Source organism: Eleutherodactylus coqui, chromosome 10 (assembly GCF_035609145.1).
Source record: "Eleutherodactylus coqui strain aEleCoq1 chromosome 10, aEleCoq1.hap1, whole genome shotgun sequence".
Classification (NCBI taxonomy): Eukaryota; Metazoa; Chordata; class Amphibia; order Anura; family Eleutherodactylidae; genus Eleutherodactylus; species Eleutherodactylus coqui.
Window position 1 is genome coordinate 21,575,684 of NC_089846.1, and position 18,099 is coordinate 21,593,782.

Sequence of the window (18,099 nt, forward strand, 5' to 3'; positions counted from 1 at the left end):
GGTCTGTTCTCTAAATACATCTGCTTTGCTCTGCCACGGGCTGCTGGCTGCATACGATGCTATCAGTGCTGCCCGCGGAGAACACAGCATGCCGTCCCTGCTATCAGGGACAAAAGATTTTATGCTGATCTGAAGTCACCGATGAACAAAGAGTTCAAGTTAAGTACACGATGGGCACACATTTACACGCAACGGCTAGCGCTCAAAAGCCGTCGTTTGAATGAATTTTGAGCGATAATCGTTACGTGTAAATGGGGCTTTAGTTTGAGCACTGACGACGGCCTTGTTCATGTCTGGAGACCTCGGGGTGAGTGTCTTAATCCTGCCTTTGCTGTGGAGCAGAACACTGCCCCCTGCTGTTGTGATGGTCTGAGGGGGCCATTGCATATGACAGTCGGTCACCCCTAGTGGTGGTACGAGGGACAATGACAGCTCAGCGATATGTTCAGGACATCCTGCAGCCACACGTGTTCCTCTCATGGCGGCTTCCAAGAGGCAGCAGGATAATGCTCGGCCGCACACACAAGGGGGTCACAGGAGCCCCCACAACATTGTCACACTTCTGTGGCTGCCCGGTCACCAGATTTATCACCAATAGAGCATGTATGGGACCATCTGGGATGCCAACTTTAACAACCCACAAGTTTGCATGATCTAGAGACTCCGTTACAGCAAATGTGGATATCGAACTTGTATGCCTCCATGTCCACCCCTATCATATCATGTATCCAAGCTAGAGGCAGACCAACAGGGTACAAAAGCCTCCAAGACCACCTGTGTCACATCTTGTATCCAAGCTAGCGGCAGTACAACAGGGTACTAGAACCTCCATGCACATCGGTATCACATCTTGTATCCAAGCTAGAGGTGGTACAACAGGGTACTAGAGCCTCCATGCCCGCCCGTATCACATCTTGTATCCAAGCTAGGGGCAGTACAACAGGGTACTAGAGCCTCCATGCCTGCCTGTATCACATCTTGTATCCAAGCTAGGGGCAGTACAACAGGGTACTAGAGCCTCCATGCCTGCCTGTATCACATCTTGTATCCAAGCTAGCGGCAGTACAACAGGGTACTAGAGCCTCCATGCACATCGGTATCACATCTTGTATCCAAGCTAGAGGTGGTACAACAGGGTACTAGAGCCTCCATGCCCGCCCGTATCACATCTTGTATCCAAGCTAGGGGCAGTACAACAGGGTACTAGAGCCTCCATGCCTGCCTGTATCACATCTTGTATCCAAGCTAGAGGCGGTACAACAGGGTACTAGAGCCTCCATGCGCATCGGTATCACATCTTGTATCCAAGCTAGAGGCAGTACAACAGGGTACTAGAGCCTCCATGCCCACCCGTATCACATCTTGTATCCAAGCTAGAGGTGGTACAGCAGGGTACTAGAGCCTCCATGTCTGCCCATATCACATCTTGTATCCAAGCTAGAGGTGGTACAGCAGGGTACTAGAGCCTCCATGCCTGCCTGTATCACATCTTGTATCCAAGCTAGAGGCGGTACAACAGGGTACTAGAGCCTCCATGCACATCGGTATCACATCTTGTATCCAAGCTAGAGGCAGTACAACAGGGTACTAGAGCCTCCATGCCCGCCTGTATCACATCTTGTATCCAAGCTAGGGGCAGTACAACAGGGTACTAGAGCCTCCATGCCTGCCTGTATCACATCTTGTATCCAAGCTAGCGGCAGTACAACAGGGTACTAGAGCCTCCATGCACATCGGTATCACATCTTGTATCCAAGCTAGAGGTGGTACAACAGGGTACTAGAGCCTCCATGCCCGCCCGTATCACATCTTGTATCCAAGCTAGGGGCAGTACAACAGGGTACTAGAGCCTCCATGCCTGCCTGTATCACATCTTGTATCCAAGCTAGAGGCGGTACAACAGGGTACTAGAGCCTCCATGCGCATCGGTATCACATCTTGTATCCAAGCTAGAGGCAGTACAACAGGGTACTAGAGCCTCCATGCCCACCCGTATCACATCTTGTATCCAAGCTAGAGGTGGTACAGCAGGGTACTAGAGCCTCCATGTCTGCCCATATCACATCTTGTATCCAAGCTAGAGGTGGTACAGCAGGGTACTAGAGCCTCCATGCCCGCCCGTATCACATCTTGTATCCAAGCTAGAGGTGGTACAGCAGGGTACTAGAGCCTCCATGCCTGCCTGTATCACATCTTGTATCCAAGCTAGAGGCGGTACAACAGGGTACTAGAGCCTCCATGCACATCGGTATCACATCTTGTATCCAAGCTAGAGGCAGTACAACAGGGTACTAGAGCCTCCATGCCCACCCGTATCACATCTTGTATCCAAGCTAGAGGTGGTACAGCAGGGTACTAGAGCCTCCATGTCTGCCCATATCACATCTTGTATCCAAGCTAGAGGTGGTACAGCAGGGTACTAGAGCCTCCATGCCCGCCCGTATCACATCTTGTATCCAAGCTAGAGGTGGTACAGCAGGGTACTAGAGCCTCCATGTCTGCCCATATCACATCTTGTATCCAAGCTAGAGGTGGTACAGCAGGGTACTAGAGCCTCCATGTCTGCCCATATCACATCTTGTATCCAAGCTAGAGGTGGTACAGCAGGGTACTAGAGCCTCCATGTCTGCCCATATCACATCTTGTATCCAAGCTAGAGGTGGTACAGCCGGGTACTAGAGCCTCCCTACAAGAGGTCGGTTCTCCACAATAAATGATCCTTTTGCTCTGATACTGTAATCACTTATATCAATGTTACAATCACACAGAGAAAGTTTCATCCATACGACAATTTCTAGGGGAGGGATTGGTTTTGACAATGAGTGTATGATTTGTGCAGCAGTATTATTTAGGCATTGTACATCACTGGTATTAGATTACTTTGTATTTATGGAGCTGTTATGTGGTTGCTGTATGTTAGTATTATTTGATCACCATATGGGGGTATTTACATTGTGTGGCACATCTACGTCAGTGCTGTACATTATTTTTTAACTATATGGTGGTGATGGCGCAGTATAGCACTAGTATTTGGCAATTTATAGCACTGTTATTTGGGCACCATATTGTGTGCCACATATAATAAGACACAGCTTGGTATAGTTATTTGGGTACTGTACGAAAGCACATATGGAGGGGCGCCATTCAAATGTATCCTGTTGGCAGGGTCTTCATGCCTCTTGTCTTCTGTTGGCTTTAAAGGGTTTAATGCTTCTCTAATTTTATTTTTTTGGTCTTACCTACAGCCTGACTGCTCTTGTAGTACGTGTCTCGTATCTCTATTGATAGCCTGGAAGCATAGAGTTATGTTGATGCATAGCAGAAATGGTGCAGCGAAAAATACGCATCAAAGACGGTGTCTAAGGGCTCATGTCCACGGGCAAAATATGATTTAAGATCCGCAGCGGATCTCCCGCATGCGGATCCGCATCCCATAGGGATGCATTGACCACCCGCGGGTAGATAAATACCCGCGGATCGTCAATAAAAGGGATTTTAAAAAAAATGGAGCATGGAAAAATCTGGACCATGCTCCATTTTCGTGCGGGTCTCCCGCGGGGACGGCTCCCGCGGGCTTCTATTGAAGCCTATGGAAGCCGTCCGGATCCGCGGGAGACCTAAAATAGGAATTTAAAGTATTTACCTATCCGGCGCGGGCGGGGAATGTCAGCTGTTCCTCACGGCCGCATCTTCCTTGCTTCGGCTCGGCGGATGTGCCCGGCGCATGCGCGCGGCACGTCGACGACGTGCCGGCGACGTGCCGCCGGCGTCAGGAATTCATCCGCCGGCCGAAAATGAAGATCCGGCCGTGAGGAACAGCTGACATTCCCCGCCCGCGCCGGATAGGTAAATGTTTTTAAATTGCTATTTTCGGCGCTCATGTCCGCGGGGCAGGAGGGACCCGCTGCAGATTCTACATGGAGAATCTGCAGCGGATCTGATTTTCCCCGTGGACATGAGGCCTAAGTCCACACAATTGATGCAGATTTAGACACAGTTTTTGCCGCAGATCCGCAGCAGATTTCACCCTTTCAACTGAAGGGATTTAGGGCTCATGTCCACGGGCAAAATAAGAATTAAAATCCGCAGCAGATTTTAACTCTTCACCCGCACGCGGATCCGCACCCCATAGGGATGCATTGACCACCCGCAGGGTAGATAAATACCCGCGGATCGTCAATAAAAGGAATTTAAAAAAAAATGGAGCATGAAAAAATCCGGACCATGCTCCATTTTCATGCGTTCTCCCGCGGGGACGGCTCCCGCGGGCTTCTATTGAAGCCTATGGAAGCCGTCCGGATCCGCGGGAGACAAAAATCAGAGTTTACTCACACGCTCCGGTTCTTCTCTTCGGCGCCGCGCCATCTTCTCTCAGTCGCGGCCGGATCATTTTGCTTCGGCCCGGCGCATGCGCGGGGCACGTCACCGACGTCATCATGCACATCCGCCGAGTCGAAGAAAGAAGATCCGGCCGCGACGAGAGAAGATGACGCCGCAGCGAAGAGAAGAAACGGAGCGGATGGGAGGTGAGTTTATTCTGATTTATTGCTATTTTCAGCGCTCATGTCCGCGGGGCAGGAGGGACCCGCTGCAGATTCTCCATGGAGAATCTGCAGCGGATCTGATTTTCCCCGTGGACATGAGGCCTAAGTGTGCTACATATTTGCAGCAAAAGTTGCTGCCCAATCCGCGCCAATAGTCTGCATTGTGACATGGGTTTTGGCTGTGAATTTTCTGCTGCGGAAAATTCACGCTGGCAAGAAAATCGCACAATTATGAAACCAATGATTTTTAATGGTTTCATTCTCATTTGCGATGCTTTCACTCCTGCGATGTTGAGTGAAAGAAAATTGCAGCATTCCCTTTCTTTGATACCGCCCATTGTCTCCAATGGGGCCAGCAGCAGCATCAGCTCCATTGATAACAATGGAGGCGATATCGGTTCAGGAGTTACAGCCCAATATCGCCCTCGCGATTGTGCAGGAGCCCTGATTCCACTACATGTGAATGTATCCTAAAATGGACTGTAGTTCATTTTTAAGGCGTCATAAGGTCAAACCGCAAATAAGGGCGATGGACTAAATCCTCCACAGTGCCACCTATTGAAAGGCAGCATTCCTTCAAGCCAAAGTCAGACTTTTTATAGAAGCCTTGTTACAATGACCGGGAATTAAAAGCAAAGCCAGACTCCATGTACATACAACTGTTTCAGGGTTTTTGCCCTTCATCAGTGTACAGTAGGAGTGCATATTACCCAGAGGAGCGTGCATGGCCATTTGAGTCTCCTCACTTAGTTTATAGTTGCTCTCCCTAAGGAGAAAGGATAGCGTTTCTGCCCCCCCCCCCCCCATCCCAGGCCTCTCACTATCAAAGCCAGACTCCTACTGTACACTGATGAAGGTCAACAACCCTGAAACAGCTGTATATACATGGAGTCTGGCTTTGCTTTTAATTCCCAGTCATTGTAACAAGGCTTGTTACAGACTTTGACTTGAAGGAATGCAGCCTTCCAATAGGTGGCGCTGTGGAGGATTTATTCCATCGCCCTTATTTGTATATTACCCAGAGGAGCGTGCATGGCTATTTGAGTCTCCTCACTTAGTTTATAGTTGCTCTCCCTAAGGAGAAAAGCTAGCGTTTCTGACCCTGAAGGTCAAACTAGATTGTACAACCTGTGGAATGCCCTATTACCCGGTGCTTGTATCCTATGTTATAAATCCCCAAACTAAAAAAATAATCTAAATAAAATCTACCATTAAAATGGAATGACAATAACAAAATTCCCAAAATTAAACTTACAGTTTCTTCTGAAGTCTCAATAATGAAAAAGGAATGGGGAGAGTCAAATTCTTCTATCGGCAGTGGAAACCAGTCAAGATCCTCATCTCAAAACCGTGACCTCAATCTGGAGCATACATCACGGAGTAAAGGTAAGTGGTCATTGCATCTACAATTAATGCACTTATGCTTGAGAAGGAACAACATCCAGGCCCAAAGTAGTCCATATCATTTACATGGAACGGTACGACAAATACGACATGAAAGACTTCTATTTCTTATGGGTAAGGTGTACAGAGAGGTGGGTCATGTTAGGCATTCTGGATGTGTTGACTAGCTGTGACGGCTCAGAAGGTAAGGAAGGACATATATGGCATTTATTTTGGTCCCATAGGTGGGCACTTGTGCGAAGTAAGCTTCCTGTGCATACACCAAATGTATCCACAGAGCCACTTTTAGCATTTGTTGGGCCTGTATAAGATGGTACACCGTTTTTCAACTGTATGCAACAGTGTAGTCGATCATTCTCTTTCTAGCTAGTAGAAAAACGTATATTTTTTTTAACGGGAACCTATAAGTGACCTATATGCCACTATATACAGGTGGAGCATGTCCTGGCCCTCACATCCAGAGTATGTTCTCCAATACGAGGGGATGCCTGCTCTGTAGATAAGACAGGTTTGCTCATGGTAGAACATATCCTAGATGAGACCCCTGACTACTATACCTTCAGCCCACAAGTTGGTTTGGAAAGACATGTGTCAGCAGGTTAGGGCATAGACCCCATAAAGTGAATAAATTATAGCCCTCTGAACGTCACCTCTTCCCATTTCGCTGTTTTTGTTATTTTCTGTCTACAGTCAACCACATTATGAATACCATACGGTTTTGCTTTTGTCTCACAAGGTCCAGAAAGCTCCTTCTACAGTAAGGTGAGGAGGAGCCTTCGCTTGAAGAAGAAGCCAAGGTCTGAAGCAGCAAGTGGCAGCCTCCATTCAGATTTCATTTTCAAGAATTTCAAGGATCTAGAACCCGAACAGAGAACTTACACTTCAAAAGAGATTGATGGGTAAGACCATCACTCAGTCACCTAAGGCCTAGGTTCTTGTGGTATGTTTGCCCAGGGGGTGCACACTAGCTAACTAGTAGGTGTTCCATTGCTGTATTATGGGCGTGATTTCATCCCGTTAATGCGGCCGTAATAAATGGAACGAAGCTATCTTTTGGCGTTCTCTTGGTACGCCTCGCCCATTGTTTTCAATGGGAACTTCAAAGACATCGCATGTCACTCACATGCCGTGTGATGTGAATGCGAGGGCGATGTGATGTTGAAATCAATGGGAAACACTTGCGATCGTGGCGTAACTATAGGGGATGTGGTTGCACCCGGGCCCATGAGCCTTAGGGGGCCCATAAGGCCTCTCCTCTCTATATAGGGAGCCCAGTACTATGAATAAAACATTATAGTTGGGGCCCTGTTACAGGATTTGCATTGGGGCCGGGAGCTTTAAGTTACGCCTCTGCTTGCGATCCTCTAGCATGCGTGAAAGAAGTGCCTGAGGATCGTAATTTTACGAAAGTGATGAAACGCACGTTGGCAAGAGCGGTATCGGGCCGAGTTTCTCTGCCCAGTATCGTATCCGCTCGTGTGAATGTAACCCAATTTATATATACTAACCACATTAGATAATGCAGGGTTCTAAGAGTTGTGTATTTTTCTGACATTAAATATGTTGCCTTGCGTTTCTGCTTGCACGGTATAGTCACGGCCACAGTTTACGTACACCTAATAGAGATGAGCAAGTATACTCGCTAAATGTGATTGTTCTCAGCAAGAGAAAAGACGTAATCTTGTAGATATGATACCTTTTAATGGCTAACAAAAATACATGATGTAATAATAGCGAGCTTTCGTACCAACGCAGGGTACTTCTTCCGGCTTAAATGGATTGGATCTGAAGAGGCATGCATATTTATACACACTTATAACATACATACTTATGACAAGGCACAGATATGGATGTGATTGGTTCGCACTTAAAAGGAATTCTGCAAACCAGAAAACAAACTTTTTTTGTCTAGGCACTGATAGCGGAGTGAAAGTTTTATGGTCCCTAAATTACTGTTGGAGGGGGGGAAAAAGGTCAACAGGCTCGAATTGTTATAAGAGATACACAAACATTTTTAGCTAAATACTGATAAGGGAGTGAAAGTTTATGGTCCCTGAATTACTGTTGATGGGGGTATGAATACTGGGTTAAACTATTCCCCAGGATTTATGCGTGAATGGGAAGTTTGAGGCTTGATTGCACAGATAAGACCCCCATCAACAGTAATTCAGGGACCATAAACTTTCACTCCCTTATCAGTATTTAGCTAAAAATGTTTGTGTATCTCTTATAACAATTCGAGCCTGTTGACCTTTTTCCCCCCCTCCAACAGTAATTTAGGGACCATAAAACTTTCACTCTGCTATCAGTGCCTAGACAAAAAAAGTTTGTTTTCTGGTTTGCAGAATTCCTTTTAAGTGCGAACCAATCACATCCATATCTGTGCCTTGTCATAAGTATGTATGTTATAAGTGTGTATAAATATGCATGCCTCTTCAGATCCAATCCATTTAAGCCGGAAGAAGTACCCTGCGTTGGTACGAAAGCTCGCTATTATTACATCATGTATTTTTGTTAGCCATTAAAAGGTATCATATCTACAAGATTACGTCTTTTCTCTTGCTGAGAACAATCACATTTTGCTCTACTGGCTAACACGGTACCAGATCTTTGTTTTCATTATACTCGCTAAGGCACATTACTCGAGCGAGTAGTGCCTTAGCCGAGTATCTCCCTGCTCGTCTCTAAAGATTCGGGGGCCAGCGCGGGTGACAGGTGAGTTGCGGCGGGGAGCGGGGGGAGAGAGGGAGAGATCTCCCCTCTGTTCCTCCCCGCTCTCCCCCGCCGGCCCCGAATCTTTGGAGACGAGCGGGGAGATACTCGGTTAAGGCACTACTCGCTCATCTCTAACACCTATACACTTAACCTATTTGGCAAGTGCTGACTTTATGACTTCACCAGAACAGGCGATGTTTTCCACTGCTTAATGATACAATTTTTGTGCTCTTTTGCCCACTGCAGTCTCATTTGTTTCTCTTAGGTCTCATGCCCATGGGCATATGCTTAAAACACTGTGGGTCTCTCCACAGCGTTTTACCCATTTTGCAAACATACGTTCTGCCAGCAGAGAGTCGGCAGAGACTGCATATGGCACTGCACATGCCCGCGTATCACACGAATATGGACATGTGCAGTGTGACTCTTTTTTTTTTTTAATTCTCTGTTCTGTTGCAGGGCAGGCATATGTATGGAAATGCCACCCATACGCAATGTATAGCGTAAGGGGAGCATATCATACACATCCCATACAAATGTATGCAGAGAAATAGAGCATGCTGCGATTTATTCTGAATGCGTATCGATATGCAGTGTCTACACGTTGGCGTGCATGGATCAATTAAAGTCTTTGACTCCATTCACCGGGTGTCACGTGTCCGTGCAACATACGTGTAATACGGGGCGAAAACACGGTCGTGAACATAAGCCCTTTGACTGTTACTGTTTCTCAACAATGGCCCTGGAACTGGCCATCTTCTGTTATTACCCATCCATGCTCAGGGACAATGAGTTGTTCATTTGGGCACGTTAGTTGTTCCACCAGCTTTGTATTCAACTGCAATTTGCTTGATTGCGCAGGACCTCTTCATCAGAAAGGTTCATGACATCCTCCTTTGACTCTTCGTTAAGTTTTTCTACTTTTGCTAGATGATTTTCCTTGATCACACCATTCCCCGTATACTCTCAACACCGCTGCGCAAGAAAACCCCACGCGGTTGGCAGTGACATCCCGGCCCCGCTAGTCTAGCACCGATGACCCGGCCTCGTTGGAATCACTCAGATCGCTGGATTTTCCCATCTAATGTGGACTCACACTGAAACTGATCCATGGAGAACTTGTCATGTGATTTTATACTTTCCCCCGGGGTGATGGGGAAAATTTCTATACCGGGAAGCTCCAATTATGAAAGGGCCTGGGTATCCAATAAAGTGGCCATTCAGTGTATGCCCTTTCCCCCACTCTTTGCATTGAGGCTTTGAAATGCTATGACTGCCAACCAACGGATGAACCTTCCAATATATTCTGCCATTCAGATGGACTGATATTTTCCACTGGTCTGCCATAGGTATTTGTTATCCGTCTCTTAGTACCCCAACAATTCCAATAGTCTGGCACTTTTTACTTGAACGAAAGTGAGCTGTGATCCTACAAGCCCTTAGTACACACCGTACCACAGCAAGATGAAGGACGTCCTTTGCAGAAAACCGCTGTGCGTATTCCATGACCTCATATCAGACATTTTTGAGGTTGACTCTTCTTCCCCTCCCTCACTTCCAAGCTTTAAGAGGCTTTAAAAATGAGATTATCTGAAGTTAACCAAATTCTTCTTTAGCGCCCGAGAGGGCTAATAAGCTCAGTATGAAGGTTTTAATCAGCTCCCGCAGAAAACAGATACATTGTGTCAGTGGCTTTCCGTGTCATTTTCCGCAGTGGAATATATCCCTATAATATGATTCATGATACAGAGGGATTTGGCTGATCCTCGTACTGTTTCCACACATAAATTCTGCATCACACATTCATCTCATGTCTCCTGTTTCCGTTGCAGAGGAGTCCATGGAAAATCTAGTCCACATGGTGCCGCAATTCACAGACTACCCAACCAGAATGCAGCAAATGCCAGTATACCCAGCCGTATCAACATCAATAGGACGAAGAAGGACATTATGGGGGATGTCGACATGCAGGGCACAGAGAGAACCCATCCAGTAAAGGTGACATTGTCTAGTGATTGGTGAACGTAAAGAACAGAACACTAAACCATCCACACTTTATTACCCAGAGGCTGATTTTGGTAGATGCATCTGTCATGGGTGAGGTGTTCCGATGCAGCATGCAAGAAATGATGCATCCGACGGAGTTACCAAAATCTAAAATGTTTATTTGAAACAAAGAAAAAGTGGAAATGAGTAATTATACAACAGTAATGAATATACAGTTGACCTTTCACCTTTGAAAATTAGGCCCTATCAACCACTAGTGAAAACATAGGAAAAACAACACTTGCTGAGCAGTGTAGAACAGCAATACTTTGTGAACAATGTCGATAGCACTCACTTATTAATGATATTGGCTCAAATATATAGATTGCGGCAAACAGCGCACAAGTTCTCCTCCATGATCATTGCCCCAACACAGTGTTTTAGAAAAGCCTTATTCCTGTATACACGAGTAATGTAGCTTTAAAGAACACAGTTCATAATCAAGGTCAGAGCACCAGAAACTTTCACAAAATTACTGTCCGCATGATAAGCCCTATCTCCTATCTGCTAACACGCTGTCTTTAACCTTTTTAGTGTGCACACCTAGCATATTTTTTCTGAGGCCAGCCTTACTTACGGACGTGATTATCACGGTCGCATAACGGGACAAAGTCATGCCCATCTGTTTAGGCCCTAAGACGCAGCATATGTGTCCATATGAAGTAACCCTAAGGGTTCTTTTACATGGGAAAACTGTTGTCAGAATAGTTGTTTGCTAGGCGACTAGATTGTAAGCAACAGTTGTTCCATGTAAACATGGCCTCCAATTGCGTGATTAGCGAGAATTCATTCACCGTTCGCTTTGCTTCAGCTCACCTAAAAATAGTCGCTGGTTTGATTATTGTCTGGTGTAAACAGGTAATAGTTGTCTTTTAGCAACTAGCCAACAACTTTGCAGGGAGGTGCGCTCTTGTTCAGCGTGCGCTTCCTGCTGAAAGCTGATTGGTTCCCAGATTTTTTTTTAAACATTTTGCCCTCCCACTTAGCACTTATTGGTTCCAGAAAACACATAAATACGTGCGATGATCTTCGACTGAACCAAGGCTCAAACAAAAAAATAAAGTCCTTTCAGGCAGCGAGAAAGAGGGGCTGCGGCACCGACTGTTCAGTTGAACCGGCAAAAGACCACAGCAGTCACTGTTCACCTGAAGACCACTCCTACGTATTAATGTCTGTTCAGTGGACTCGGCAATTAATGAATGTACGTTGGGGAGGGCTTAAAATTTAAAATACACTCCTGCTGAGAACCTCATGTCCGCTAACTAGTCAACCAATGATATTTCGACCCGCGTAAACGCTCCCAACAACAGTGATCGCAAAACTGAACTAGTGAACAACAATTGCGCTGCTTAAAAGTTCACAAACAACAGTTGTTCCTATGTTTTAACCCTTTCCCAATCCACTGTCTGATGTCTAAAAACATTCTGATTGAAGGCTGTACAGCTTCAATGTCAGAAGACGTCCGGCAGGGTATTCTTACTGTAGATTACTGGCCGCTCTGTTGTCAGGGGCTTCTCCAGAATGTCCCATACCGCAGTACTGGCTCTAGCCAGCAGATGGCGCCATTGTATAATGGCTGAAAGAGAAAGCCCCCTAGGAAACTCTGAATCCAAAATTGGATTGCAAAGGGTTAAAGCATGGCCATATTGTTATTGGTAGTTTTATCTGGCAGCTCTCCTTGATTTAGCAAATACTTGTGTTCCCCATGAATAACAGATTTGGAACATCTTTTTCTCCTCTGTTATTCCTCCTGAAAATAAACTGAGGCTCACCTTTGGCTTTTCAGTGGGGCGTTTCCCCACACTGTCCAATCAGTGCTGACAGACTGCAGGCACACGCCCTACTGATAAGAGAAAAAGAAAACTCCCAGTTGTCAATTATTCCAACATTTCCAGGAAGCATAACAGAGGAACAGCACAACAGAGTGTTCTAAGGAAAGATGCTCCAGAATTGTTATTTCATGGGGTATCTACTAAAACCGACAAGTCAGGAGAACTGTCCAGTCCTGTACGAAAAACTTGGGACTGAAATATAATTGAATTTTTACCATTCAGGCGCCATATTCTCCCATGAGAATGATGCAGACGCTGCTGAAGAAAAGACGAGTGAAGGATTACCTGGTCCGTGTGCCCTCTCCACCACCGCAGGAAGCCAGGTAATTCATGCCGTCACTACAATGACTTCTGTGCTGCTAATCTGAGTGATATTGACTCTGAATACAAAATGCCCAGTGTTACTAATATTTAGGAAGACCCCCGTGACCCCCTACATTCATTGAACTCTTTTAGCTTTAGGAGTTCTAAGGAGTTTCTTCCAGAAACAGCGCCACTCTTTTCTGTGGACTATGTCTGGTATTGCAGCTAAGCCTCATTCATTAAAATGAGTTGTAATAAGGGCTCACTTGCACGGGTGTGTGGGGGCTGGGTATAACACGCATATATGTCACGCACGTAATACACAGTACACAATTGAATACACATGTAGGGCTTATTCAGACAATCGTATTTGCGCAGGTATTTCCACCCATTAAAAAGTCGCACATATAACGCGATCATGCAATGCATAGGGTTTTAATTGCTTCATTCAGACGACCGTGTTTTTTCTGCGCAAAATATTAACACGAGAAAAAATAGGACCTTCTCTATAAGATAGGTTTTGCCCTATCTTTCTCTGTGTTGCGCAAAAAGCTACCATAGACTTCTATGGCAGCAGAAAAAAAGGGAGGGGGAGGGAGTTAACCTGTGTACAACGCATTTTATTGCCATTCCGAGGTTTATTCTATTCGTTGCTTGCCATCGCTTCAGCGTGTTTTTTTACACTCGTGCAGCAGCGCCCCGTGCGAATGACTTTAAAAACGCCAATTACGATCGGGAGTTGAGCTTGTTGGAAATTCGTAATGGCGAACGTATTAACTCAAACGCTCGTCAGAATAAGCCCTTACTGTGTATTTTAAATCCTCACGGCCTATAATGCGCATGATATGCCCCAAAATAGCACATGCTGTTCCACGTCCGTGGAAAAAACGTATATCTTAATGGCTTTTAGGACTGCATATCATGCACATGAAATATACAGGCGTAATACGCTGCCCCCATAGGCCCGTGTGGATGAGCCCTAAGGACAAGAGTGGTGCTGTTTCTGGAAGAAGCACCTTTAAGGCTGGGTTCACACAGGGCGGAATTTCGCCGCGGCAAATCCGCATGCGGCCGCTAATCCCGGGATTAGCCAGCCATGTGGACGAGATTTCTCAGAAATCTCGTCGACACGGGATGGCAAATCCGCTGCGGTTAATCCAGCAGAAACTACCACTGCGGCGCGGATTTGCCGACCGCAGCATGTTCATTTTTTTTTTCTGCTGCGACCACGCTCTCCTCTATGGGAGCGCCGGCCGCATCGGAAGAGCGAGTGGTCGGGCCACTTCAAAACCGCCGCGGATTTTGAAACAGCGGTTCTCCCGGCGGAAATGTTGCGGTTTTTCGCTGCGGCCAAACCGCGACATTTCCGTCGGGAATCCGCCCCGTGTGACCGTGGCCTAAGCACTCTGTTAAATGTGAGATCTGATAGAGCCTGCACATTATTGTCTTCAGGCCCTCAACCCCCAGTAGATACAGAGGAGAGCAGATCCCTGACCCGCCATCTGGAAGAGTACTGGCCATACAACCTGACTCCAGCCGCCTGGTGGAACTCGAACGCCCAAAAATGGGGTTCAGCGGATTGTATCTGACTAAGAAGAACCAAAATGGTCACTCAGGTGAGTGGACACACACGTTAATCTCTCATTCTGGCAGATCAGCAGGACTAGATCCATAATCCATACAACATCCCTATGATAACACTGCTGGAATTGCAGTTTCTTAGATACACAGACTGGCCACTTTATTAGAGACACAATTAAAGCTTACCTGTATGGAAATTAGACCCATGACTTTGGAGTGCAAGTTTTCCGTGGATCAGTTTCACTGTGAATCCACATAACAAAGGAAAATCCAGTGATCTGAGCGATCACCAGCGAGCTCTGGTCATTAGTACTAGACTAGCCAGGCCAGGATTTCACTGCCAACCGTGTGGGGATTTCTCGTGCAGTGGTGTAGAGTATATACAGAGAATGGCACGAAACGAAACAACTCATTGATGAAAGGGGTCAGAGGAGGGTGTCAGGAATAGTTCTGGTGAACAGGCGCTGCACAGTTAGGAGCAGCTGTATACAATGCAGGGGCTCCAACTAATGTGTCTAAACGGACAAGTTATCGTTCCTTAGCACAGATGGGCTATGATAGCAGATGACCACTTCCAGCGCCATTGATGCCTAAGGGCTCATGTCCACGGGCAAAATAAGAATTAAAATCCGCAGCGGATTTTAACTCTTCTTCTGCCCGCGGATCCGCACCCCATAGGGATGCATTGACCACCCGCGGGTAGATAAATACCCGCGGATCGTCAATAAAAGAGATTTTAAAAAAAATGGAGCATGAAAAAATCCGGACCATGCTCCATTTTCATGCGGGTCTCCCGCGGGGTCGGCTCCCGCAGGCTTCTATTGAAGCCTATGGAAGCCGTCCGGATCCGCGGGAGACCAAAAATAGGAATTTAAAAGAATTACTCACCCGGAGCGGGCGCTGAAGGTCTTCTCTTCCTCACGGCCGGATATTTCTTGCTTCGGCTCGGCATTCATCCGCCGGCCGAAAATGAAGATCCGGCCGTGAGGAACAGCTGACCTTCTCCGCCCGCTACGGATAGGTAAATGCTTTTAAATTCTTATTTTCAGCGCTCATGTCCGCGGGGCAGGAGGGACCATGTAGAATCTGCAGCGGATCTGATTTTCCCCGTGGACATGAGGCCTAAAGGTTAGAGATGAGCGAGCGTACTCGGAAAAGCACTACTCGCTTGAGTAATTGGCTTTATCCGAGTATCGCTGTGCTCGGGTCTGAAGATTCGGGTGCCGGCACGGAGCGGGGAGCTGCAGGGGAGAGCGGGGAGGAACGGAGGTAAGATCTTTCTCTCCCTCTCTCCCGCCCGCTCTCCCCTGCTCCCCGCTGCGACTCACCTGTCAGCCGCAGCGGCACCCGAATCTTCAGGGACGAGCACAGCGATACTCGGATAAAGCACATTACTCGAGCGAGTAGTGCTTTTCCGAGTACGCTCGCTCATCTCTACTAAAGGTGCATTCACACGGGCGAGCGCGATATCAGTCCGAAAAACTCAGACCAATAAAAGAGAGCAAATATTGGATCACTGAGCAGTGGAAAAACATCGCCAGGTCAGATGAATCCAGATTTCTGTTGCACGGTACTGATGGGAGTCAGAATTTGGCACAAGAAGCATAAATGGATGACCCCTTCCTGTCAGCTGGTCAGAGTCTGCATGGGCCAATATTCCTGTAGAATGGTGCTGCTGTCCTGAGGGCCACAGGTTCCTACACACCACTATGGGTTTCCAATAATGTGGTCATTCATTGTATATTTGGTGTACTACTGGCGGCTACCAATATGACTGCCCTCCATTGCATAACTACCAAAAGCAGAGGGGGGCAGTCTCTCAATCTAGAAGTCTTGAGATCTTCTCATGTTTCTGGTTCTAGCTGTCCTCAAACCTTAATAGATCAGTTTGCTGTCTCTACTGTGAAAGCGGAAGCCCCTGCTACTGCTACTTGCTTGGGACCCCCTGACCCGCTTCCGCAGAGAGTCATCTAGAATGCTGCAGCGCAAAGTTGCCCCTAAACTACCAATTTGAGGAGGGGGAACAATGAGTGCATTCCATTATTCTTGGCGTTCACCATGTTCAGCCTGAGATGTGTTGCCTACAAACTATCCGAGACCAACAATAGCACAAGGTTTAGGTATAGGATATCAGTCATGGACACGGGTGGGAAATGTGCACATTACCCCTTACACCCCCTTGTAGTCAACCTGAGAAGATCACGTCCCCCACCCTCTGCACTCAAACACATCCTCCAGTTACTGTGGTAGCCTAGCAACAACTGCGAAAACAGGGATCAGGGAACCTGAAGTTGAAGGACCTTGCTGCAAAGTTGAAGTTGAATCAAAATTAAAAAAACGAACTTTCTGGTTATGGCCAACCTTAGCTATGCATAACCAGTAAGGTCACACAGGGCGCTGGCCAGCAGCTTGTAGAGGGGTACCAGGTGGATGTAGGCTGGGGGCTATTTTCCCCCTTCGATTTGCCCAGCCAGATGATCTTCTTCCTTTGTGCAGCAGTGTCTTGTGGAGCTACATGAATCATCCTTTTCTTAGCTCTGTCACCCCCTCTGATGTTCCGAGATGCTGCTGTCAACCCATTGGTGCCCCCACAACATGATCGCTTAGTTCTGCTACTGTATTTACGTTGCGAGCTAGTTCTGTATTTATGTTATGAGCTTGGTTCTGGTGCTGTATTTATGTACCGAGCTTGGTGCTGGTGCTGTATTTATGTACCGAGCTTGGTTCTGCAGCTGTGCTTATGTACTGAGCTTGGTTCTGGTGCTTTATTTATGTTATGAGCTTGGTTCTGGCTCAGTATTTATGTTATTAGATTGGTTCTGGTACAGTATTTATTCCCTGAGCTGTTCTGGTACGAATATGCTGCTATCTTTTTGCTCTCACATAAGCAGAATACAAGCAGACTTCCTATCAGTCAAATACATATAGTTTTTTTCTTATGATGGAGAAGGGGCAAAAAAAAATTCTGCACACAGCACCATCGAGCCTAAGATTGTTTCCAACGTTTACCATATTTGCAGGCTGGATTTGAATAAAAAGGCTAAAAGGTGCATTTAAACGGAAAGATGATCACTCAAAAGACAGTTTGAGTGAAAGTTTTGAGCGATCATCTTTGCATAACTCTTAAGTAGCTAATTAGCTACTTAAAGAGTTATAAATGCAGGCGGAGCGGGACACCGCGCTGATTGCGAGAACAAAGCAGCTGTTTGCATATACAAAACAGCTGCTTTGTTCTCACAGTTATCAGCAGTGTCCCGCTGAGCTGCTAGCTCCGAGAAACAGCAGGAGCCCTGACAGCTCCTTTGTTCTCGGAGCTTTCAGCTGGTCTCCCGCTGGGAAGTCCAGCTGAAAGAATGCTATGAGCCCCGCTTGCTGAGAAGAGTCATCGTTGATTTCAAGCTTGCTAGAAATCAACGATAAATGAATGGCGCACAATGGCAGCGCGTTTAGACACAACGATTATCACACAAAAGATGGCTTTTGAGCGAATTTTGAGCGATACTCGTTGTGTCTAAATGGAGCTTAAATGTTGGATCTCATTGTGGCCTGACGGGATTTGTCCAATCCAATCATTATGTTACCTGCATGAATGGTCCAATCCAATAATCCTTATTTAAAATGATAGTGATGCGTATATTGGAAGATACCATTATGGAGAATAATAGACGTGTTTT

The 18,099-nt window shown here is 46.5% G+C and overlaps 1 protein-coding gene across 2 annotated transcripts in view; it reads left to right on the top strand.

Annotated features, from left to right (window-relative positions):
- Positions 1-18,099, top strand: part of LOC136580178 (uncharacterized) — a 58,282-nt gene that overhangs the window by 13,262 nt on the left and 26,921 nt on the right. For both annotated transcript variants that reach the window (XM_066580522.1, XM_066580523.1), the window contains 5 exons: positions 5,802-5,930; positions 6,685-6,847; positions 10,496-10,661; positions 12,764-12,864; positions 14,297-14,460. In XM_066580522.1, coding sequence (XP_066436619.1) covers positions 5,802-5,930; positions 6,685-6,847; positions 10,496-10,661; positions 12,764-12,864; positions 14,297-14,460 — 723 coding nt within the window. The remainder of the gene's footprint in view (positions 1-5,801; positions 5,931-6,684; positions 6,848-10,495; positions 10,662-12,763; positions 12,865-14,296; positions 14,461-18,099) is intronic.